We start from the raw sequence: 25733 nt of genomic DNA, 5'->3' as shown, positions 1-25733 counted from the left end.
AATACAGCTAAGTTTTCCTTTTCCACTTTCTCATGTACTCCAAATTAATTTAATGTTAAACAATGTACTTGTTATATATAGTTTTCACATTCTGTTTAGGTAAATAAACTCCCTGGCTATAATTAAAGCATTTGCGGAATACCCCTACAGATTAAAATGAACTAAATAAAAACTAAAACTAAACTGATATAAAACATTCGGTGTCATGGCTTGACTTTACATTGAACTTTCATTTTTTGTGTGCGTTTCTGCTGGTTAACTCACAACAAAGCTTGCAATGACGCCAAACCTAAAAAAAAAAGATTGGGGGCAATTTCGTGGGTCTTCCCAAATGTTAGCGATGACAACCTTTACGAGCCTTTAAGTTGTAAAAGGAATTCCCAACAATGAGGGCATCAGCATTGTTACTTGCACTTGCCTTTGCTGTTTTGTGATAGCCAGAGACTGGGGAAGGAAAATATTTAAAGAAAACAAAAAAGTTGGAACACGTACTTGGTTTACCAGACTTTTGAGACACCCTCTCAACCTTAGGCGCTTCTTTTTTGGTTATTTGGCCTTTGGTACTTCTAATGTCTCTCTCCTTTAAGAAAAGATACAACAATAACAATGGGTTATTACAAACAAACACAAATAATGGATTTCTGACAGTTATGTTAATTAATAATGGAAAGCCTCTTTGTAGCCATTGTTGAACCAGTCTTGTTATTAGACTAAGCAGAGTAGTAATTCACCCAAGCCGTAAGAGGAGCCATAAATGTAAATGAGAAGCCTTTACAAGGTGTGATGTAATTGCAGCCGGATGACAACTCCACCTACTGTCATCTCTTTCAAGGCAGCCAGCTGCTTTTGCAGAGAATGGATCTCCTCCTTCTCCTGCTGCCCATCCTGTAGAGCACCTCCCTTCTTCATAAGCTGGGTGGATAATCAAAATAGTCAATACACCAATTTGTCTATGTTTACATTAATTATCTTTTCATAAGTGTCCTACTATGCAGACTGTTGGAGGAGTTGCGTTTCTTATGACGTGAATCACTTGAATGCTACCCAACAGTGTGCCCATTAGGTAATGGGAAGGCTTGCTTTCTCATGATGCTGATGCAAAATTAAGCTTAAGTCATCGGATGACTCACAAGTGTTACAGTAAAATGATGCCAGTTAGACAACAAAAGTCTACTTGTAATCAGGTTTATTTTCCATTGAACAGTCCACACATTTCATGATGAGGTTTTAAATAAATGTACTTATGCCACTATGGATTTTGTTGTTTAACATGACTATGTAGTCCCCTCTGCTCCATTGTCCACCCACCAGCTGCTCCTCATTAAACTACTCACTAAACTGCATTAAAAAAAAAAAAACACCCACACCCTTGGACAAACAATTTGATGTACCAAGTGAACGCATTTAACATATTTTGTAAATGTTATCAATCATGCATTTTTGCTTTTGCACAAATACTGTACATGAAAAATACTGCATTTCTTGCCTCAGTCTCCACCAGATTTCCGTCGATCTTGGCGAAGCCATCAAACAGGGTTTTGTAAAGGAAGTTCTTGCGGGCAGCACTGCTGGGTGGAAGGTAAACGAGAGCGGCTGCACCGTGTTGCTTGTACATGGACAAGATGATGCGCACCGCCTGCTCTCGAACAGCGGAAGCGCTGTGCTCCAAAGCTGTAGTGCAGAACTGAAAGAGATAAACAGAAGGGTGTACTGTATATAGAGAAGTTCACACTTGTTTGCAAGGATGTTGACTAGATGATGAGGATAATGTTGTCTCTAGAAGACTGTGGTGTAATTGCTGATGTTGAAAAATAGATCATCTAACACACAGGTGTCAAACACAAGCCCGCGTAACTCCGGGAATAATGCATGTCAATAATGCACTTCACCTTTGTCCTTTTAATTTTGTATTTGATCCGTCATTTTGACATAAAAATGTTACTGCATGCAGTTCTTCTAAACGTCAGTATTGTCTAATCATGCAGCAAGATATTCCAAGCATTTTTCAAAAACAAATACTTGAATGTCTGCTTGTCAGCATGACATCTTCACTTTACTTCTCATTTCAAAGCAAGTTATCCATCAGTTTATTAGTACAAATATAATAATCAAATGCATGGGCAATTGTGTAAAAATATCATGAGGTTATAATCATATTTATATTTATATATACTGACAGTTACAAGTCGCCCTCTGAGGGCAGCCGTAACTGCGATGTGGCCCTCAATAAAAATGAGTTTGACACCCCTGATCTAACACATGAAATGTGGCATCCTTGTATAGTGGCTGGGTTGTGCATTTAACTGCAGCACGAACCAGGACCTTACGGATAAAATGTTGATTGGGGGGAAGACCTTTATTTGTATCAATAAATGTTTATACAAATATTTCATGTATTTTTCATCTTTTTTGTCCTCATATAAATTCAAATCATTTTACAATACATGTCAAGTGAAATCTGAGTTCAGAATTTATAAAAAAAATATTGTTAAAGAGAAAATGCTAAGAAACAGCAAATATCTTGGCAGGCTTTACACTGCCTGTAAAAGCAGGCATTTTTCAGCCCATTTTCTGATCTAATCACATCACCACTCATTAAATTTGTGGATGACATCCGAGGCAATTAACTGACACATGGTGTTTATTACAGTGGAGGCCACCATTTATGAAAATGCAGTATTTGTTCAATCAGTTATTGCAAAAAAAAAAAAATTGTGCATCATAACATATACAATGGCCACAACCTGAGATAATTCCTGTTAGGGAAGTCACAACACAATGAGTAAACAGCCAATTGGCAACAATGTCATCCCCAAGGTAAACTCTGCACAAAGGCCACCCATCTCTCACTCAATAGGCTCATTTTTTTCTTGTCCCTATTCAACCACTTCTCATTTTAATTACAGGAAATTGAATCACATCCTTTTTTCCATTTTGGTTGAGGAAGAGAAAAAAACAAAGATTGTTTTTATTCATCCATTAAAGATAAATTCCGTTTTTACACACAGGTAAACTTGGGCCACCAATCATGAACATATTCTGTTTTTGTCTCGTGAAAAGGAAAGCGCTCAAGTACACCTTGGCAAAGCTTGAACTCCGCCCTTTTTCCCCCCTGCTACCAGTCCCAATTCCCATAAATTGATCCTTCGTGGGCCCCTAAGCTAAGACTTACGGACAGAGCTTCACCAAAGCAGATCACCCAGGTAGCAGCAGTGGGAAAAGGAAAAATGTTCACACTCAAGCTATCAAAAGAGCTAGTCACGTGATATTACAAAGTCATAAGAACATCGACCACAGTCACTGAGCTGCATGTGTTCAAGGAATGTATGTGTATTTGTTGACTTACTGTACTGTAAAAGAGCTTGAGGTCATTTGACATATTAAAACAAGAGTAAGACAGACACATAAAAAATTATATTTAATAGAGTTCCATACAATTTTCTATTACAGAGTTTCCATTTGTTCTTTTGTCCATCCATCCATTTTCTATACCGCTTCTCCTCAGTAGGGTCACGGGGTTATGCTGGAGCCTATCTCAGCTGACTTCGAGCAAGAGGCGGGGTACACCCTGGACTGGTCGCCAGCCAATCGCAGGGCAATTTGTTCTTTTGTCTTAAATGTAATTCTTGCCATTATCATATGTTATTTTTAGATAACAATTGTCATGCTCAATCTCAGGAATTACCATAAATTCTTGTGTATAAACTGCATCGGTCACTGCCGGTGTTTTTTTTCTCTTTGCGTCTGCTTGCTTCTAATTTGGCTGGTGATATAAGTCTGTTTGGAAAACTTTGCTCGTTGCAGGGCTTTTGAGAAAACTACAGTGAACAAGGCTGACAGATTATTTCCCTGTGTGCCATCACTGGATGTTTGCATGAATCACCAACTTCAAACAGATCATTAAAAAATAATAAAATAATAAAGTCTAACAGATCACTTACACACATACACCAGTACACACACAGCTGAATAATAAACTATAAATATAGCAACTTCTGATCGACCCATGTCAATTTCAGACTTAAAATAATGTACAGATTTAAGCCCCACCCATTTTCAGTTAAACCACGCCATGTGGTTTATGCCCCGCCCACTCCGAGTACAGCTACGGATATAGACAATTTAGATGAGTGAATAGATACAGACACAGATAGTGGTGTACTCGCTCATCCCTAGTCATCCCTCAATATAACAGTCTACTCTCGTGTCATCTTACAAATAACGCTAAAATCATCAAACACCAACTTAACACTAATAACACTAAGAAATAAACAAACATGTACTAATATGAGTTTAAAATAAACAAAATTTAAAAAAACTAAAGTTTTCCCCATAATGCATTTCCTCTGAGGATTTCATTGGAGGACAAGCAGCATAGAAAATGGATGGATGGCACTGCAATGCTGCCTCTGTCTACCAGAGGCAGCCGGAGGAGTCCGGGGGGGCTGACGTCATTGCAGCGCCTCACAGGCACCAATGAATGCGTTGGTCAGACGCAATGCATTATGGGAAAGTATTTTTCATTTTAAACTCACATTGGTACATGTTTGTGTATTTCTCAGGTATACTTTTAGAGTCTTACGTTGCTGTGTGATGAGTTTAGTGTTCTTTGTAAGGTGACACCATGAGTCAGACTGTTATATTGTTATACTGTAATATATGATGACCTTCTGTGCTTTCCAGTGGGTTGACGAGCTCATTGTGAGTGTACTGATAGCTCGTGATTGTCACGTTCGCTCCTGGCCTTTAGGGCCTACTTATGCTATTTGCTACTTCTGCCTTCTCCTGGCCTGTTTCCTCTCTGTGTTGCAGCCACTCAAGAGCAGGCTGGAGACGGGAAGGCTGGGCACACCTGTGGCTAATTGCTCCCTCTACTTAAACTGACTGCCTACAGCCGGAGGACGCTGGTTCTTTGTCCGAACTCCAACTCGCTACACGCATGTGGACTTGCCTCATAGCATTGGATCGCTTTTTCCTATTTTGAGTAATATCGCCCTTAGCTCAGCCCAGCCTTTCTCTTGTTCTCCAGCTGTTCCTAGCTAGATTAGGTTTTTCCATGGTGTCTCTTTCATTTCCTGTTTTATGCTACACCATCGCTTTTTGTTCTTAAATTTTTGCCACGCTGTGCCATTAAAGGACTCGATTGTACTCCAAGCTCTCCGCCTCTGCATCTGGGGTCCTAACCCCCTCAGGGAACGTAACAGAAAGAACCAGCCAAATTATGGACCCCGCGGAGCCTGAGCCCGTTAAGCTGGCATTACGCCACCAGGTGCAACGCCTGGGTAAACAGGAGGAGCAATTGAGTGCTTTGGGTGCGTGCGTCAAAAGCTTGGCTGACCGTCAGGACGCACGCATGCAGGGACTGGAAGCACAGCTCGGCGCGTTGGTATCTGCTTTGCAGCTCCACACAACCACAACCGCGCTTCCAGCAAGTCATGAGACTCCCACGGACCCACCACCCACGTCGGACGCCCACTCACCTGCCTTGGGTCCCATTCTATCCAAGCCTGAAAGATTCTCCGGTGATTCCGGCGAGGTACGACCCTTTCTCACCCAATGTGAGCTTCATTTTGAGCTCCAGGCAGCAGCTTTCCGCTCCGAGCGGGCACGAGTGGCTTTCGTCATGTCACACTTGTCTGGAAGAGCCGGAGCCTGGGCCACGGCGGAATGGAGCCGCCAATCACCGCTCTGTTCCTCCTATTCCGCCTTTGCTAAAGCCATGGAGCAAGTTTTCCAGCGTACTCCTCCGGGTCGCGACGCAGCTCGCTCCCTTCTGCGGCTGTGCCAGGGACGCCGCTGCGCTGCTGACTACGCCATTGAATTCCGCGCGCTGGCGGCACAGAGCGACTGGAACGCCTCGGCCCTGCTAGACGCCTTTTTCATGGGTCTCTCCGACCCCATCAAGGACCAAATGGTTCCGCTGGAGGCTCCCACACACCTCGACGACCTCATCGCCTTAGCCATTCAAATTGAGAGGCGCCTCAAGGACCGCAAAGTGGACAAGGAGCGCGCCATTCCCAGCGGCAGCTATGTCAACCACAGGGCTCCACCCACTACGCCTCGGCTGCCAGCTTACACAGAGTTTCCCCCGGCGCCGAGACTAGATGAACCAATGCAGCTGGGAGGGAGTCGACTCACTACTGCAGAGAGGAACCGACGCAAGCAACTGCACCTGTGCATCTACTGCGGCCAGGCAGGTCATCCTATCTCCCGCTGTCCCGTTCGCCCCGACAGCCCACGCTCTCAAGCCTCACGCTCCAGTCCTCCACGCGCTTCCACAGGCATGCCCTCCGGGATGACGTCATCGTTTGAACCAGCGGGAAGACTACAACTTCCAGGTACGCTCTCCTGGGCATCCAAACAAGTTGATATTAAGACATTAATTGACTCGGGGGCAGACGATAATTTTGTTGATGCAGTTTTTATCAAAAGACTTGGCATTCCTGTAGTAAAGCTTTCAGAGCCTAAGGCTGTGCGTTCTCTTGATGGGCGTCACCTAGCTACCGTCACACACCAAACCATCCCACTTTTGCTCCATTTGTCTGGTAACCACTGTGAGTCTATGCATTTCCTGGTCATTCCTTCCCGTGCCGCACCCATTGTGCTTGGGCTTACCTGGCTGCGTAAACACAATCCTCACATTGATTGGACTAGATCCACTATTGTTAACTGGAGTGTTTTTTGTCATTCCCACTGCCTTAAAGCCGCCTTTCCACTCACTCGGTCCCCTCAGATAATTCCCCCGGAAAGAATTGATCTCTCCTCCGTGCCTTCTGTTTATCACGACCTCCGGGAGGTCTTCAGTTCTGAGAAAGCCCAATCACTTCCACCTCACCGTCCGTATGATTGCGCCATCGATCTCCTCCCCGGCGCTCCGTTCCCGTCTTCACGGTTATACAATGTCTCCAAACCCGAGAGAGAGGCGCTAGAGCTATATATATCCACTTCCCTCGCTGCCGGCCTCATTCGCCCCTCCACATCTCCATTAGCAGCCGGATTTTTTTTTGTTGAGAAAAAAGATAAATCCCTCCGCCCTTGTATCGATTACCGCGCTCTCAACGATATCACGGTTAAAAATAAATATCCCTTACCACTTATGGACTCCGCCTTCAACTCCCTTCACTCCGCTAAAATTTTCACCAAGCTCGACCTCCGCTCTGCCTATCATCTGGTTCGTGTCCGAGAGGGTGATGAATGGAAGACCGCATTCAATACCCCTCTCGGACACTTTGAGTATCTCGTCATGCCTTTCGGGCTCACCAATGCCCCGGCAGTGTTCCAGAGTCTCATAAATGACGTCCTGCGGGACATGCTCGGCCGTTTTATATTCGTCTACTTGGATGACATTCTGATTTTTTCCTCTTCACTCAAGGAACATATCCAACACGTCCGGTTAGTCCTGCAACGACTACTTGAAAACAGGCTGTTTGTCAAGGCCGAGAAGTGCTCGTTTCACTCCTCTTCTGTTTCTTTTTTGGGGTTCATCGTGGAGCAGGGTCAGCTAAGTCCCGACCCAGCCAAGATCCAGGCTGTGGTCGACTGGCCCGCTCCCACATCAAGGAAGCTTCTACAAAGGTTCCTGGGTTTCGCCAACTTCTATCGTCGGTTTATTAGGAACTTCAGTCTAGTTGCGGAGCCCTTGACGAAGCTTACATCTGTTAAGGTTCCCTTTGTGTGGACCCCAGAGGCCGACTCAGCTTTTAATAGACTGAAATCTTTATTTACCACTGCTCCAGTTCTCACCCATCCTAACCCATCTTCTCAATTTGTTGTCGAGGTCGACGCTTCCAATACAGGCGTAGGGGCCGTCCTCTCCCAACGCTCTAACAACGACCAGAAATTGCACCCCTGTGCCTTCTTCTCTCGCCGCCTGACTGCTGCCGAACGGAATTATGATATTGGGAATAGAGAGTTATTGGCCGTCATCCTAGCGCTGCAGGAGTGGAGGCACTGGCTGGAGGGCTCGGAACTGCCGTTCATCATTCACACAGATCACAAGAACCTGTCATACCTCCGCTCTGCCCAACGCCTCAACCCTCGACAAGCACGTTGGGCCCTGTTCCTCACCCGGTTCAACTTCTCCCTGACCTACCGCCCGGGTTCCCAGAACAGCAAGCCGGACGCCCTATCCCGACTACACTCACCCGTCCCGGAGGAGGCCCGTAAGGAGTTCATCGTTCCCCAGTCCCGGATCCTGGGTGCCCTGCAATGGGATATCGAGAGGCGGGTGGCCGACGCAGTTAAGGAGAACTCTGTCCCGGAGGGCTGTCCGGCGAGCCGGCTGTTTGTGGTCCCGGAACTCCGTTCTGAGGTTCTTCAGTGGGCGCATGAGTCCAAAGTGGCGTGCCATCCCGGAGTTTCCCGCACCGCTTTCCTCCTGTCACAGCGGTTCTGGTGGCCTTCTTTCCGAGCGGACGTCCAGAGGTTCGTGGCCGCCTGCCCGATCTGCGCGCGCAACAAGCCCACTCACCAGGCTCCAGCAGGGCTCCTGCGCCCGCTACCCATCCCCTCCCGCCCATGGTCCCACATAGCACTGGACTTTGTTACTGGACTACCACCTTCCAATGGCAACACAACTATTCTCACCATAGTCGACCGTTTCTCGAAGATGGCTCATTTTATCGCACTTCCCAAGCTTCCCTCAGCTCTCGAGACGGCAGACCTACTTGTCTCCAACACCTTCCGACTCCACGGGATCCCCCTGGACTTGGTCTCGGACAGGGGCCCACAATTCACATCAGCTGTCTGGAAGGCCTTCTGCAAATGCCTCGGAGCCTCACCCAGCCTGTCCTCAGGCTATCACCCCCAGACCAACGGCCAGACCGAACGAGCCAACCAGGACCTGGAGGCGGCCATCCGCTGCGTTTGCCACCAACAGCCCGCCTCCTGGTCCTTCAACCTACCTTGGATCGAGTATGCACGCAACACCCTCGTCAGTTCCGCTTCTGGTCTCTCCCCGTTCCACGTCGCCTATGGGTACCAACCCCCGGCTTTTCCTTCCCTCGAGTCCGAGGTGGCAGTTCCCTCGGTGGCGGCCCACCTGCGCCGCGCCCGCCAGGCTTGGCACAACACGCGGGCGGCTCTGGCCCGGACATCGGAGCGCAATCAGCGTCTCGCCAACCGCCACCGCTCGGTGGCCCCTCAGTACAAAACAGGACAAAGGGTGTGGTTATCTTCCCGCGACCTACCCCTTCATTCTGTCTCCAAGAAACTCCAACCTAGGTTCATTGGCCCTTATTCCGTGGAACGTGTCCTGAACCCCTCTGCTGTTCAGCTCCAGCTGCCTGAATCCCTCCGGATACACCCAGTTTTCCATGTTTCCCTCCTCAAACCCGTCACCTCCTGCGACCTCAGCCCTCCGGAGGTGCCTCCTCCTCCTCCCAGGCTAGTTGACGGCCACCCTGCATTCGCAGTCCAGGCCATTTTGGACGTGAGAAGAAGGGGCAGGGGTTTCCAGTATTTGGTGGACTGGGAGGGGTACGGTCCCGAGGACCGCTCATGGATTTCCCAGTCACTTATTCTCGATCCCACCCTTCTTTCGGACTTTTACAAACGGTTTCCGGAGAAGCCAGGTAAGCCGCCGGGTGGCGCCCATTAAGGGGGGGGTACTGTCACGTTCGCTCCTGGCCTTTAGGGCCTACTTATGCTATTTGCTACTTCTGCCTTCTCCTGGCCTGTTTCCTCTCTGTGTTGCAGCCACTCAAGAGCAGGCTGGAGACGGGAAGGCTGGGCACACCTGTGGCTAATTGCTCCCTCTACTTAAACTGACTGCCTACAGCCGGAGGACGCTGGTTCTTTGTCCGAACTCCAACTCGCTACACGCATGTGGACTTGCCTCATAGCATTGGATCGCTTTTTCCTATTTTGAGTAATATCGCCCTTAGCTCAGCCCAGCCTTTCTCTTGTTCTCCAGCTGTTCCTAGCTAGATTAGGTTTTTCCATGGTGTCTCTTTCATTTCCTGTTTTATGCTACACCATCGCTTTTTGTTCTTAAATTTTTGCCACGCTGTGCCATTAAAGGACTCGATTGTACTCCAAGCTCTCCGCCTCTGCATCTGGGGTCCTAACCCCCTCAGGGAACGTAACAGTGATTGGCTCCTGCCAAAGAAAGAGCTACCATTTCCTCACTGACTCGCGAGCGGAACATTATTTAAACAATTAGCAGTAGTTCTGAAGTAAAGATGTCACGATATTAGAATTTAGCCATAAATTATAAATTAGCCACACCGCTGTATGAGCCGCAGTTTTGAAGTACATTTAACTGTGTGCTATACAAATAATAAATACCTATGTATGTGACAAATAGAAGTGTAATTTTACCAATTCTATTCTACTGGGGAGACTGGGAAATAATTACATTAGCATTGTAGCTAACAAATCTAGGGATTACATTACATTACATTAGCATTAACAAAAAGAAATCTAGGGATGGCTAATAAAACTTTAGCACAATAGTTTTAAGTTTGTCCTTCTACTACTGGCTTCATATATCTATATAATAAAAAATAAGAATCCTTATCATGTCATAGCCTGTAAAAATGGCTTGTATGCATGTTCTATTGCTGCTGTTGTCCTGGTAAAGGCTAATTGATATGACACCCTTAACCTTATCATAGACAATAAGTCACAGACAAACCAGGTTTGTCTGTGACATGTTTCTTGCTGGAATGATTAATGTGACATGAGCAAAGGCAGCCCCCCATCACATCTAAATCCTCACTGCTAGTGTTTCCCAAGCAAATCTGTGAGGCGTTCCACACAAAGGCACCAAGCAAGCATGCACAAACATGCAGACAAAGGCCACCTGAGTGGAAACACTGAGGGGAAACCTAACAATTTGTCCTGACAGATGAAAAATGTGCAGACTCGGAAGGGGGACTGAAAGGGAAGTGCCAGGGGTCATAATGCGACAAGATGAGAGTTGGTTTGTCCACACCCTGGTCAACAAGTGGACAGTTTTCACATGGATATTAGGTCAGCGATAGAAGCTTGGGGCACACAGGGGAAGAAAAGTAGATGCCAACGGTGACAACACTGACTCCAGGAGCTTAGCAACTGTCTGTTTGGCTGAAGTGAGTGACCACAGCAAACCCCTTTTCAGTCATTTCATTCAGCCACATGGAATGGAAAATACAGCCATATTAATATATGTGTTGCTTTACAACTAACACAAAATGCAAAATTAACAGTTTGATTCCCAAAACATCAAAGTATAGCAGGTGAAAGTGGCTGCAGATTAAAGGAGAATGTCTAAGGTGGACCACAATACATTGACCTCCATTTGCTTGCATTTAAAAAAAAAAAAAACAGTTGGGTGTAAATAATGTGCCCCAGAGTCAAGCTGTCGCAATCAAAAAAACTCTATTAACAGTGCTGGCAATATTTGTAAGTCAAGTGTTTTCAATGTGTGAAGCAGGCCTCAGAAGAACAAAATCATCCAAAGTGTGGAAGTATTTTGAAAAGGTTAAAGATGACTCCAGAAAGTGAAGTGCAACTTGTGTCAGCAGCTTCCAACATTATTGAATATCATTTAAAACAGGTAAAGCTGTTATGCCAACTTCATCTTATATCCCCACAGTGAATTTTAATGCAAGAAATTAGCCTGCTAAGTGAGCGTTTTGGCAAGTTGTTGTTTTTCAATCCATGGTGTTCCTATTTTCTTTGCACTTTTCTGATGTGTGCCCAAAGCAACCGTGCTCCGGTTTTGTTCATCTTGCTTTCTGTGTCACTAAATAAATTAAGGTACAGTTGTTGCTCACCTATCATGTTTATTTGTTTCAAGTGTTTAAGCCTGTTTCTTTGAGGTGGAAAAAGTAGCAAATGATATCTGTTTGTTGGCTCCGTTCTTAAAAATGAATATGAATATTAGTTGACTATGGACAAAATCTAACAAAGCAGATTAGACTATGAAAATTCTTACTAGAAGACAGCTCCATTGATGATCAAACACCCCCCAGCCACTTTTGTGAATCACCGCCATCTTGACTGTGATGTCACACTGAGAACATTTTCCGGCAACCAGACGCATTATTATTTATAATCTTGCTTGCTTCGAGATATCCACAACTATAACACAATGATAACATTCACTGATATTCTGTTGTGATGAGTAGTTATTAATACATTGTTCCTACACACATGTATACAGTCCATGTATACAGCACTGTCGGCTGGCATTATATCAATTTCGGAAGCCAGAGCTGCCTCCGCTTGTTGACTGTTACTGTTGAGCATCTGACTGACATAACACACAAAAAAATCGGCCACAACCGGTATGTTGTATGACAGCGATTGACACTGACAGATCTATGCAGAGACTGCAAGACACAAGCTGAGTCAGCAGTCACATGCGTCAGTGGTTGTGTTTTCCTTGCCTTAGTCAAGGAAAGATATTCAGGGTCAATAGAAAACTTCATAATATATGCTCAAAATGTATTTTTTGGGGACTGGGGAGACCCCAACAATGTAATGTTCTCTGATGGGAGGCTCACTGTGCCACACTTTGCAAAAACTCCTGTTTTAAGCAACATTTTAACCTTTAAAAATAAATTAACCACTGCTAATGAGACGTAAAAACAATAAAATGTGGAATCAACCCAAATTTTGTGATGCACAACAAACAGTGATGAGCGTGCAATGGGAGGATGGCTGCAAGTCGCCTGTAACGAGCCATTAATGGTTTGATGGTCATTATAGTTGTCCTTTGTCACATTTAACGTTCTGTGGTGGCTTCCAGCAGCTGGACAGCAGTTCAAAATCTGGGTTTTGGTGTGACTTTAATAGCAAATTTGTTGAACTAAGGAGTATTTAACTTAAGATGTACCAGTGAATTTGACAAGGACTGCATCTTAATGACATTAAAAACAGCCAGACTTGACCTCTGAGTTACATACCACAAAAAAAGACTATGCATTTACAGTATGCTCTTGTTTTGAAATGGCCGGCCTTGGCTTCTGTATAAAAGGCCTAATAAAGTATATGGTATTACTCTTAAAACATACTTAATAGAGCTTTTTTAAAAATCTTTACCGTCATTACATTCTCCAGGGTGAATCCAGAGTTCTCCGTGCCCAGCTCCACCAGGAGAGTCTCGAGCAGCTCCACCTGACTCTGAGCCAGGCGAGAGGGGAAGTTGGATTTGAAAGGCTTCACCAGCTCAGTGGGGATGAGCTGCAAGGCCTGAACATCCTTCAGAACTGCAATTTCCTAAATGGCCAACACAAATAGAGACAATGACTTTTTGAGTGATGAAGATTAGACAAACACCACTCTAGTTATTTATCAAATGTAAGCCACTGTCGGGCCATATACTGTATGTTTCATACTACACATTATAATTTGTCCATCAACACAGGCACCTGGCTGGAGATGAAGTCATGTATGGGCGTGTATAATTAGAGCGACACGGAAGAAGGCTCCTGGAAAAACTCAGCTGTGCCATTTTATCAAGTGATTGGAATGTGTGTCGGAAACATGGGATACACATGCACTACTGTATATAGCACATACTTTATACTGGATAGTAAAAACAACACATTCAGTCTTTTGGCGGACCTCTGGCTGCATCTATCCAAAAGGGTCTTTGGATGACTTCAGCAAGTGTTGGAGCTCACCAAGCCATTTTCCTTCTTTGAAAATCTTTGTTTACTGTCTATGGAAGGGTGGCAGTGACAAGCACCTTCCAGCTCACACACGCCCCCACCCCTTCAGGTTGAGGTGGAGTACTGCAATGCTTCCACCAATAAAATCTGTCTGTATTTTATTGTCCGATTAGCAAGAATAATGATGTCACACTTGCATCAAATACATTACATAGGCTGTAGCAAGTCCATCCATCTATCCATCTTTTATGCCTCTTATCTTCACTCGGGTCATAGGGGTATGCTGGAGCCTGTCCCAGCTGACTTCGGGCAAGAGGCGGGGTACACCCTGGACTGGTTGCCAGTCAATCGCAGGGCACATATAGACAAACAACGATGGACGATTGATACCTATGGCCAATTCAGAGCCGCCAATTAACCTAACCTGCTTTTCGAATGTGGGAGGAAACGGGAGCTGAACAATTTGATGCTTGAATGGTATGAATTGGTTCAAAAATGAAGGAGGAGATATCGGACAAAAAACAGTGGAATAATTATAATAAATGAAAAAGGGCAGAAAACGGTTGGAAACGCATTCACAATTATTGGTGACATGCTGACAAACAGAAACTGCAGGCGCCACCCAGTACTCTCAGTGAAGTGCACTCAGACAGTAGGCTCGACTGCGCACTACGCCAAAAGAAGAGAATCGTCGCAGCCTCATCTCAGCTTTCAGCCCTGTATTTGATCAGGAAATGTGCAGATTTACAGATTTTTATTCAAGAAAAGGTTAACAACGATTGGAATCATACAGAAAGTATGTCTATAACATAATTTGATGGGCAAACATTAATACTTACTTTATGTTATTGTTCTTTTTTTAAATTTGTATTATGACCACGGCAGTGACATGCGGTGAGGTCCATGGCTGGTGAGGCACACTCTTTTGGAGCATTTCTTAATGTGAATACAGGTTGCTCATTTAGAGGATAACAAGAAAAAGAAGACAATAATTCCCTTTGGTTCAAACCATGTTTTCAAATTGTTTTGAAATACTTAGTCCAATTTGTTTATTTATTTATTTTTATTAACTGAAAAACATATGTTTTTCTTACCTTTTATCTGTATGTGAAGTAAATGTCCCCTATGCTTCTCCAGGAAAAGCGCTGACAATTACTACAACTTCCGGTGCTGCATGGTTTTGCACTGTACTCTCTCAATGACCCGAGTAGGCTTATCCAGTAATAATCAAGTTTTGGTGTCTGACCCGGAAAATATCGGAAGGACAGCTGGCATTGGCTCTAGCCACGCGAATTGTGGTAGAAAATGGATGGATGAATTAAAAGGCATGAGAAAGTTTTATATTTTTAACACTGCAATTTATGTCATTTCTGTCAAACTTTATCGTGTTAAGAAATGTCTGAGAGGCAGATGCAGTCATCAAAAGAGCCACATCTGGCTCCCGGGCCATAAGTTCCCTACCCTGGTGTATAATAAATGTTTCTGCAACATTAGATTTTTGGCGACATGCTGACAAACACAAACTGGCATGTGGCATGAGCCAACTTAGTGTGCACTCTAGGTGAGGCTTGCAAACTAAGCCGAGAAGAGACGCTCACAGCAGCCTCACCTTACCTTCCTGTATGTGATCAGGGAATGTGCAAATTCTGCAATTTTTACTGAAACATTTTTTACGAATGATTGGAATCATACAGAAAATACATTTATAATACAGTTAAATGTACAAATATTAACATTTATTTTATGTTATTATTATTCGTTTTTTTTTTACTTTTCATTATGGACAGGTAAACTATACCACTAGCTGCTGTCTGTCTATCTATTTCGCCCTTTTCTCTCTCTCGCCATGTCCATCCCCAGGTTCTACAGCCAGGTTTTCCAATCGGACTCTACAACTAGATCCGTGCTATTTGTGAACCTGATGCTTATCTGGCTCTACCAGCACCAAACAAATAGTAACTTAATGACTTAACTTAATTATAATATGGTTTATCTTTTGTGATATTTTGTGAAAGCAGAAACTCTACAGCTGTGTCATACTTGGATGCAGGCGATAGCTGTGATCCGGAGGCGGCTGCTCGAGTCCCCTGTCCTGGCCAGCAGATTGGGCCAAGTTTGATCCAAACAGTGGGCCACCTCAGCCCGGCCCAGACCTGGGATCAGCTGGCTAAACATCAAGAACAGCAGCTTCAAGGAGGCTTGGAAAACCTACAGAGGACAAATAGAGGGCATTACGCTCAAAAGGCAGCATTCCTTTAAAGAGAAGCTAACATTTGGCAGCCTAAACGCAGTAAGTAGTAGTAGGAGTAGTAGTAGTAGTAGTAGTAGAAAATTGTAAATGACAAACTGTTCTCAATTGAGCTTACCTGGTAAAATAAAGGTGAAAAAAATGTATAAATAAAAAGAAAACATGTTGCGGCAGGCTTTACTTGTGCTCCCTAGAATTCTAACAAGCCATATCTGTTTTACTATTCAAACCAACCCTTCTTGACAAGGAACAACCAAGGTATTCACATTACTAGTACTGTTATATGTGACTGTTTGTGTTTACGGGAAGAACTGTAGCCACAGTATTACCCTGAGTGCAGTTACCAAATCTGACACCAATGAAGACAAGATTTACCTAATTAATTAAATAAACAGGTAACACCTTAATGTAGAATTCTGTGTATTTACACACATGGTTCACACATTTACACACATAAATATACACTACCGGTCAAAAGCTTTACAAACAACAAACAGATCTCATTTGCTACTTTTTCCACCTCAAAGAAACAGGCTTAAACAATTTTCCAGTTATTTATTGATATTGAAGTTGTTCAAGTCCAATGAATAGCTTGACACAAAGAAAAGTGAAGTGCCAGAGGTTAAAAAAAGGTAAGGTTACCCAAAACTGAAAAATAATGTGTATTTCAAAATTATAAAAAAAAGGCCTGTTTCAGGGACCACAAAATGGGTCAACAATTTAAAGCTGTTCTGCAGAAATGGAGGTTGATCAAGCCTTGCCTGTTGGTGCAACTAATTCCTACAGGTGTTCCAAGTTCTGGAGTACTTACTACCTCCTCTGTCTGCATAAAAACAGTGTTCAGAACACACTGTGGTACTATTCCCCCGTGAACATCAGTTGAACAGCATTGTACTGGAGAAAATAATTTGTTGCTACAAAAATGGCAAGAAAAAGGGAATTAACAATGAAACAGAGACAGACCATCTTAACACTTAAAAATGTAGTTTCTGTGTTCTATAACTTTTGACCGGTAGTGTATATTGCAGCACTACTACAGTAAGCTATTGCCAGAAAGAGGTGTTACGAGGCTAACTTTGTCAAACTTTTTTTTAAGGGAGGAAGCAAACCAGGAGGAACTGTGGTCACGTTTGATACAGGGAGAACACTGTTCCACGCATGTCTGAGTGCTTATGTTTCAAAATCAGGAGCATGAGCTGTGCTTGTAAAAGGATTCCAGAGAGCACACTGACAATGACAGTTGAAATGTATCCAGAAAAGCTTTAACAGGGTAGCTAGACCATAGCCATACTCTTCAAAAAAAAAAAAAAAAAAACTCACAGATGAGACTTTCTCAAGGAGGGCTCTCTTGACCAGGAAGACTGTAGCTCTTAACATGTTCCTCAGCTCCTCTTTGGAAGTTGTGGATGATACCTCCAAAAGCTTGTTGTGCACAGCCAGGAGTGCATCTTCTCTGTTCGACCAGGATTTAGAATATGCACTTGCGACCTGGATTACAGTAGTCAAGGAGGAGCAAAAAGAGTACAGTAACAAATACCTATATATATATTGAATGATTCAGCTATACCAGACAAATGATTACCAGACTCTCTCCAAAGATTTCTATTGAAAGACCAGCCTCTCTCTGAGCCTTCTCTGATAGGGGTTCTGGTTCTATGCCGGTCTCAGGACTAAGTAGTGTCCTTTGGGTGTCTCGTAAAAGGAACTGCTCCATTGTAGGACTCTGTATGTCCGCCACTGGCTGCTGGTCTTTCCTTTGAGGGGCTGGCAACAGCAACTCATCATATGGCACGCTGCTAACCTAACAAGACAAGAACGTGATCAACGTGTTCAGACTTACACAGGGTAAACACACTTCTGCGCTTCCGTGATTCGTACTTTTCGTATACCTTAAATATAAAACAAGAGATTACAATGAAACCAATGTCATACATATTAAATTTGTCATTTTCAGAAAAAGTATACCTCAGTATATTGTCCCAAAAACCCTAATGCATAATGTGGATTTGAGAAAATGCAAAATAAATTGGAAAAAGAATGCTTCAAATAAATCACTAAATTCCCTCAATTAATATGACATACATGCTCATGATGAGTGTACAGCATGTATGACCCTAATTGCATAGTGTAAATGCTGTTCAGCAATAAAGACCTACCTGTGGTGGAGTGTTCTGCTGATTTCTGGCTTTTTTTTTTACTATGCAAGGGGCATGCAGCGAACAATAGCAAAAGAGAAGCTGAGGTTATTTGAATTAAGCCTATGTGGTACATTCAAAAAACTGTAAGACACCAGAAGTATTCATCCATCCATCCATTTTCTATACCGCTTCTCCTCTTGAGTATCCAATACAATACAGAAATATCCAGCGTCACTAAACCTTGTCACTTGTTGTCTACAAGTTAAGGTAGTCTTATCAATTTTACATTTCATTAATAACCATGGTTTGCTTATTTTGTACAGTTGTATGACAATTAAGAATGTTAAAATATTACTTTATTACTAAATGTATGATGGCCACAGTTTAACCCTGGAACACAGGGCTGGGCAATATAGACCAAAACTCACATCCCAATATATTTAGGTTGAATATCGATATAAAATATAGATCTCGATATTGTTTAAGCAAAGTGAGACAGACAGAAGCAAAGCCAAATATGTGTGTCAAGTCGTTTTATTAAAATAAATACTTAACATGAGGATGTTTTTTGAAATTTTAAAGCTACATGCAAGATGTACATAAAAACATCTTATCTAACAATAGCCTCTAAAATAAGGTAGGCCATTCTCTTTTTAAAATAAATATAGAAAAAGTGAAATGTAATCTTTTTATAACAAACCTTTGGCTATGCTCAAATCCTCAGCTAATAAGAAAATAACAAAATATGAACGAGCGCCCGGTTTAAGAGGAAATTTTAAAATGTCAGAAATTCTACTTTAAATTGAACAGTATTTGGGTAAACATTTTTAGAAGACACAAGCATGCCCTTATTTTCTAACAGAAACACCAATTGAGGGGGGCAAGTCACTGTTGCTGTACTACACTGCTGATGGGGATGTCATACAACTTCATGTCAAAAAATCAGAACTATCCCTTTAAGTAAAAAACAATGTTTTCTACCACTAGCTCTGTTTATTTGACTAAAAAAGACCAGTCGCTTTACAGAATGATGACTGCTTGACCTACCATTACACAAACTCCAGTAACATCCAGTCATGTCTGCTCCGTTTTACCTCCGGGCGCCAACTGGCCGTTGTCTGCTTCTATGCGGCTCAAAGCTGGGTCTTGAGGCCACGCTGGCGGCCTATAGAGTCAGTGACCTGTTGCACGCTTTTAATTAAATAGAGAAACTTAAACCTGCTTAGAGCTGAGCTGAGGAGGCGGTGAGTAAAAGAATAAAAATAATCCCTGCACTGTGGACATCTTCTATCACTTACATCAACAACACACATACTTAGGGAGGAGGCTTTTCCTTTAGGTGTTTGTGTATTGTTAGCAATGTTGTTGCACCTAAAATACAGTGAAAGTCCAACACCCTGGTAGTTGTACTATTCAGAGACTGACTAAATATTTTGAGAAATTAAAGTTGCACAAAAACCAAAACTTCTAACAATTACCAAGCATGAAATTACGTGACATCTCTGCATATCTCTATCTTTCAAAACAATAACATCACAAGTTAGCTTTTTCTGTGTTTTTTGTTACCTAAGAGAATAAGTTCACAAGTGATAGGAAGGAAGGAAAATATGATAGTGACCATAGAACCGGAAATGGAACATACTATGATGTAGGAAAGCGATGCATGTGTCTCTATCCTAGCTGCACAGTACTATATGGCGAAATCGCCTTTAATAATAAAAGAAGGTCAGAATTTGCACTGGCATCAAAGTTGAATCGAGTATTTTCAGAGTTAGAGCATAGAAAAACTGTTTACAACCTTCTAAATACGTTTTTAACATTATTAGAGCAATCTGGACATGAAATAACACTCAGATAGTCACCTTTACACTGATATTACCTAATATAGTTGATATAATCAGAGAAAATAAGCCTTTTAAGACATAAATAAAACTTGTGCTTGTGTGTGTTGCAATAAATGCGATCTGGACGTGTGGACAGGAAGTGACGTTGGGGGTTCAGAGTTGAGTTTTAGCTGGATACGGCCGCAACAGTAGCTTGTGTTATTTGATTATTATTACTATGATTATTATGTTATTAGGGCCCGAGCACCTAGCGGTGTGAAGGCCCTATTGAAAATGTGAACTAGTCCTACGGACTTTCAGCAAATGAGGCCACATGAAAATCACAGATGCTAGACATATGGGCGATTATATATTGCAAACCAATTTAGCCGCCATAGATTGTGGGCAGAGCCTTGGCGACTTGCCAAGAAAAATGAAACTCAAAAAAACTCAACTCAACAAGGTCAGACTTCTACAATAATTGGTGTGTATGACGTAGATGACACCCTGAAGAGACCCATATGTCTCTTCCTCAATTACTGCCAGTGCCTCCTTCTGGTGACAGGAAGTGACAACATGGCTGATACAAAAACCCACTTTTCTGAGTTAAGATATTGAATCATTTCCACTTGAGGGAGCAGCCTCAAGAAGAAGGACGCCACATGCGTGGACAAACTGGTGAGGAAGGCAGGCTCTGTCATTGGCACTGAGCTGGACAGCCTGACATCTGTGGCAGAGTAAAGGACAGAAGACAGCAAAGGACAGCAAAAGAGGCTTCTTTCCATCATGAACAACCAGCAACCAGCATGAACAACAACAGCATCATCTCCTGACAGAAGAGCAGTTTCAGTGGCAGATTACTATCACTGCCCTGCTTCACTGAAAGACTGAGCAGATCATTCCTCCCCCACGCCATGGGGCCTTTCAACACAACAGAGGGGGAGCGAGAAAAACACACACTGGACTTATTAAATTATGATGTATTATTATTATTATTATTATTAATTACGTATTATTACAAATTTGACGTGATCTGTCCCATATTTACTTATTCTTATTCTACAGTATTATCTTATTTTTCTTGTCTCTCATGTCTTGCCTTGAGTGTTTTATTTTATTTTGTGATATACTGTACAGTAAGTTCATTCTGACATTTTTGCAGCACTGCTGGAAATGTTTATTTCCCTTGGAGATATAAGTATCTATCTATCTAATGGTTGTGAGAGGCTCAAGGGTACTGTATTATTCCAGCTAATAAAAGTGGTACTTACATCTATTTTTGGTAGCGTAGACGAGGACAAGGCTCCAGGTATGTCAGGTGAATTGCTCCGCTTAGGCGACACTGTGCCAGAGTCTGACAGACGGCTCTGTGGCGTTTTTGAGAAAGCTTTCCCTTTCCTTATCGTGTCAAAGGGTTTGGGGAGGGGTGAGTGGCAGTCTGAAGAATGGAGAGGTGAGGGAACCTCGTGGGATCGAGACAGTTGTGCTGCATTTGTGATCTAGTGAGGAGGTAAACAAGCACAAGTAAGCTTTTACAAGACTTAATAAATAGTGCTTGGTGACTGACCATTGTCATATCTAGCAGGTTGTGGACCTCCAGCTGTTGGTAGACACTCTGCCGGTACTCATCCATCTCATCCTTCTTTTTCTTGGCAAGGTCATAGTCCTCCTTTTCCATAGCAGATTGCTTCTCCACATCAAATCTTGCCAAATGCTCTCCGGCCTATCAAAAAGGCAGAGAGATGAAGTCAGTCATGCGGTTTTACAATGACATTACATTGAGACGATTACACTGCAGCCATCCATCCATCCATTTCCTATACCGCTTCTGCTCTTCAGGGTTGCGGGGGTATGCTGGAGCCTATCTCAGCTGACTTCGGGCGAGAGGCAGCTGGCCATCATTCACACTCACATTCATACCTTTTAGAGTCGCCAATTAACCTAACATGCATGTTTTTGGAAAGTGGGAGGAAACCGAAGTACCCAGAGAAAACCCAAGCCGCACGGGGAAAACATGCAAACTCCACACAGAAATGCCCAAGGGAGAATCGAACCCAGGTCTTCTCGATCTCCAGACTGTTATGTGTTGGCCAACATGCTAACCACTAGACCACCGTGTGGCTCCATCCATCCAAATACCACTTATCATGTTCAGGGCCACGGGTCCAAGCTGATCCCAGCTTAATTTGTGTGAAATTGGGACTACAAAGTTCAATGGTTGCCAGTCAATCACAGGGAGATTTCTAAAAAGCTGAAGTTGTCACACAACAACTGCACAAAACACGAACCACTACCAAATTATACTTTGGCCCAAACTGTGAAATTCATGTTACCACTTTTATATGAATTTAAGATGAGAAACGACCTTTATTCCATACTTCTGAGGATGGCAAGAGTGCTGGTCAAATATACTTGTCAAGCACTCTGATTACCATGGCAACATCAGTAACTGTGAGGTGCCTTGCAAACAAGGCAAGTGTGGCTGCTATCTTGTTACAGAAAGCCTTGCCTTTTTTTTTTTTTTTTTTTTTTTAGTAAGAAGGCCAAAGAAGAGACAACCTGAGAACAGTCGCTGCAGCTGTTGAACTTATTAAGAATGTATGGTGAGCATGGTAACACTGTATACAAAACGGGTCGGCTACTGGAATCTGAGGAAGTTTAACAAGTGCTGCTTAAAGGGTGACATTACCTTGTACATGTGTAGAAAGGGAGGAAAAAACATACAACATATACATTTAAAGGGAAAATAATAATAGTAATAATCAGTTGCAGAAACACAAGTAAAAGATGACAATTATCTTCAAATGACATTAAGGTTAAAATAACGTTTTCAGCTGACTATCACCCAAATTTATTGGGAATTGCATTGTTTAAATACTGTACGCATACCTTTTTAAGATCAGCGATGGCCTGCTTCAGATATTTGGCTTGCTCATATCGCTCCTGGCACACCATGTCCTTCTTCTTTTGATCCAGCTGGCGGATTATATGGGCCACTTCCGGGTCCTGGTACATGTCAAAGGCCAGGTCGTCCAAGGGGGACATGGAATCACATTTTCTGGGGCCATAAAAAAAAAAAACAGAGAGGGCTATTTCTAGAAGGCTTTTCCCATTTATACTATTTTCCCTCCATTTTAAACAAGTCTCAGGTCCCACAATAGTGTTCTAGAAGTGTATTGGCCAAAATCTAGCCTTGCTGTTACAGTTTAAGTGCTACTAGTAAACCCTACTGGGAACACGCCGGTTTGTGTGTATGTATCTTTTTCATGCTTATAAGCTGCATTTGTCTACACACGAACAGTGTTTATCTCCAAGAAGCGCTATTATGCACTTCATCCACTTGTGACATCTACACTGTATTCCTGCACTTTAATATACTGTACTGTATCACATACTGTACAACAACGTAACATTAAGTGGACTAAAAGCTTCTCCATCTGTAGCAGAGCAACGAATAGTTGGCAGAGGTCCAGGTTGAAGATGTGTAGTGAAGCCTTTTTTTCTTTTTTTTAACAAAGCTGTCCTGCATGAAGTGATAGATGCATACACGGGGTGGGCTCATTTAGCTATGGGTGGGACAGAGCCGGTATCATGTCATTCATTCATTCATTATTTATTTTGAGCAAATAGTGTACTGTAGCAATATTAAACAATAGAATGTTTGACTTGAAAAAAGACAAAAAATAACACAAGAAATAATACATAATTAGACCTATTTGAGGCTCCAAATGGAGTGGGGAGAAGTAGAACTTATTAAATCCCAGCCCGATCGCTCAAGAGATACTTCCATGAAAACCAAAAGCTGCTTCCTTATTTACTTTGTCCTTTTTTTCTTCTTATCTTTCTTTTCCAGCAATACATCTTGCATTTACACTGATATTTACACATGTAACAGGATTTTCAATACCAACTATGGTAATAAGAATACCACAAGTGTAGGCAACATTGGACATAAATACCAGCAATGGTAAAACAAATACCACAAGGTAAGTAACATCAATGACCATCCACACAACATGAACACAGTTAAACCTCAATGTCTCTGTATTGTAACCAAACATTCTGTTTATATAGACATTTATAGACAATGGTGACTGTTTTGACATTGCTTTAGTTCAGGTCCCAGACTATTCCACAGCTTAATCCCACAAACAGACAAAGAAAAACCATGTCCATGTGGAAGCCATCGTTTGACCACCTCTTTTCTCAGAAGTGGAGCAAACACGAAGGGGAGATGATAGATTTAGTTTTTTTGTCATAAGTAGGTACTTGGCCACATACTGCGGTTACAAAACCTTTAAAAAGTTTAATTTGCATAATCGTGAGCCTTGAAACTGGTTGAGTTCCTACCAAAATAGAAGAACACACAACGCTGGCAGAGTATAGGACAATTTGACCTTAAATGCCTTATTGGTTGGCTTCCAGACTACATGGCTTTGTTGCACAGTATTACTGTCACGGGAAAAAGACACCGGGTTCATTGGCCGAGTCTTACCCTGCAAGGGTCGCATCCAAGGCAGCTTCCAGCTGAGTGCTGTTGAGGTAGTGTTCAGTCAGCTGCTCTTTGCTTGGCTGGGGGTAAACAGATGGACAAATCACACACAATGAGACACACATACAGGATATACTCTTGATGTACTGCACTACATTTCCATTAATCAAATTCTTCTGTTGTTGCTGGCTTAAAGGTGACCCTAAAATTGCCTTTTTAAGAAGATACAACATTCAAACATATATATATATATATATATATTTTTTTTTAAATTTTAGACTGTTGTATCTTCTTAAAAACTCTGATACTGTCCAAATAGTAGTTTGTGGAAACACTGGCACCTTAACCTATAGAGCAAGAGATAGCCATCGTTTATGGTGTCTTGAGGTGATGTGTTGTTTTTTTTTTTTTTAATGTTCCTTGACCATGTATGTGTCTGAAATAAAGTTGTTGATGATGATGAGTAATACAGTGTTCCCTCTTTTATCGTGGGGAATAGGTTCCTAAAATAGCCTGAAACAAGTGAAATCCGAGATGTTCCTAACTATATTTTTCGAGTTATTATACAGTATATGTTTTAAGACTGTAAAAACCTCTCACCATACACTTTAAACACTTTTCTCAGACAGGCATTAACATTTTAGCACATTTCTCTCTTGTTTAAACACTCTCAAAGTTCAAAATTCATTTGAATTTTAAAGACATAACTTATGAGATTGGACACAAGAAATTATGTGAGTCACGCATATTTCCTCTGATCATGGCTTGTCCTGGCGCCATTAGGCAGTAGAGTTTTTGTCTCCTTGTGAAAAAATATTCCTACTCCTCGTCCTCCATGAAACAAAGATTCATTTAAAGTATTCCTGGAGCCCTACAGCTGCGTAACTTCTGCCTTCATTCAGCATGTATGATCCTAGCAGCTAGCGATCATAAAACCAGGAACAGGCAGTCCTGCACAAGGAGACTTAACAATGGTCTACAGCCAATCAGAATGCATAACACAATGGGCGGGTTCTCCCTTAGCCATTCAGGACTGTTGTGGATCTATATTTACTGAGAGAACTGGACATCTGGACAAGTCTTCAACTGTCACATGAGTATACAACATCCTCTACTGGTAGCAGTAGTAAATACAATAACAGACACATGCAACAGAGCACCGATAGATCACTCTAATACGACACAAGGATGCAGAACACAATGCACGTTCACACGCTGTTAAAAAAAAAAAAACATGCAAAATTCCACTTAAAAAAATCCACAAAATCTGCAAAAAGTGATGTAGCGAGGGAAGACTGTAGTCAAAATAGTAATATAACTTTATAAGACACACTTGAGCATCATGAAGAAAAGAAGAAAAAATATGTGAATAACTGACCTCTCCAGGTGGGATCACCAGTAAGATGGAGGTGCTTAGTAAGATTAGCAGAG

General features: G+C 42.6%; 1 protein-coding gene across 4 annotated transcripts in view; it reads right to left on the bottom strand.

The window, feature by feature from the left end:
* LOC129185041 (centrosomal protein of 104 kDa-like) overlaps nt 1–25733 on the bottom strand; it is a 49379-nt gene that overhangs the window by 10924 nt on the left and 12722 nt on the right. For all 4 annotated transcript variants that reach the window (XR_008572031.1, XR_008572027.1, XM_054781699.1 and 1 more), the window contains 11 exons: nt 24306–24382; nt 22700–22868; nt 21378–21533; nt 21082–21309; nt 17432–17650; nt 17170–17337; nt 15642–15809; nt 13030–13206; nt 1487–1684; nt 817–912; nt 493–580 (listed from right to left, as the gene is read on the bottom strand). Coding sequence is in view for 2 of the 4 variants with exons in the window: in XM_054781699.1 (XP_054637674.1) it covers nt 493–580; nt 817–912; nt 1487–1684; nt 13030–13206; nt 15642–15809; nt 17170–17337; nt 17432–17650; nt 21082–21309; nt 21378–21533; nt 22700–22868; nt 24306–24382 (1744 nt within the window). In the remaining 2 variants the exon portion in view is untranslated. The remainder of the gene's footprint in view (nt 1–492; nt 581–816; nt 913–1486; nt 1685–13029; nt 13207–15641; nt 15810–17169; nt 17338–17431; nt 17651–21081; nt 21310–21377; nt 21534–22699; nt 22869–24305; nt 24383–25733) is intronic.

Source organism: Dunckerocampus dactyliophorus, chromosome 1, assembly GCF_027744805.1.
Source record: "Dunckerocampus dactyliophorus isolate RoL2022-P2 chromosome 1, RoL_Ddac_1.1, whole genome shotgun sequence".
NCBI classification, from domain to species: Eukaryota; Metazoa; Chordata; class Actinopteri; order Syngnathiformes; family Syngnathidae; genus Dunckerocampus; species Dunckerocampus dactyliophorus.
This window is presented reverse-complemented; position numbering and strand designations above follow the sequence as displayed.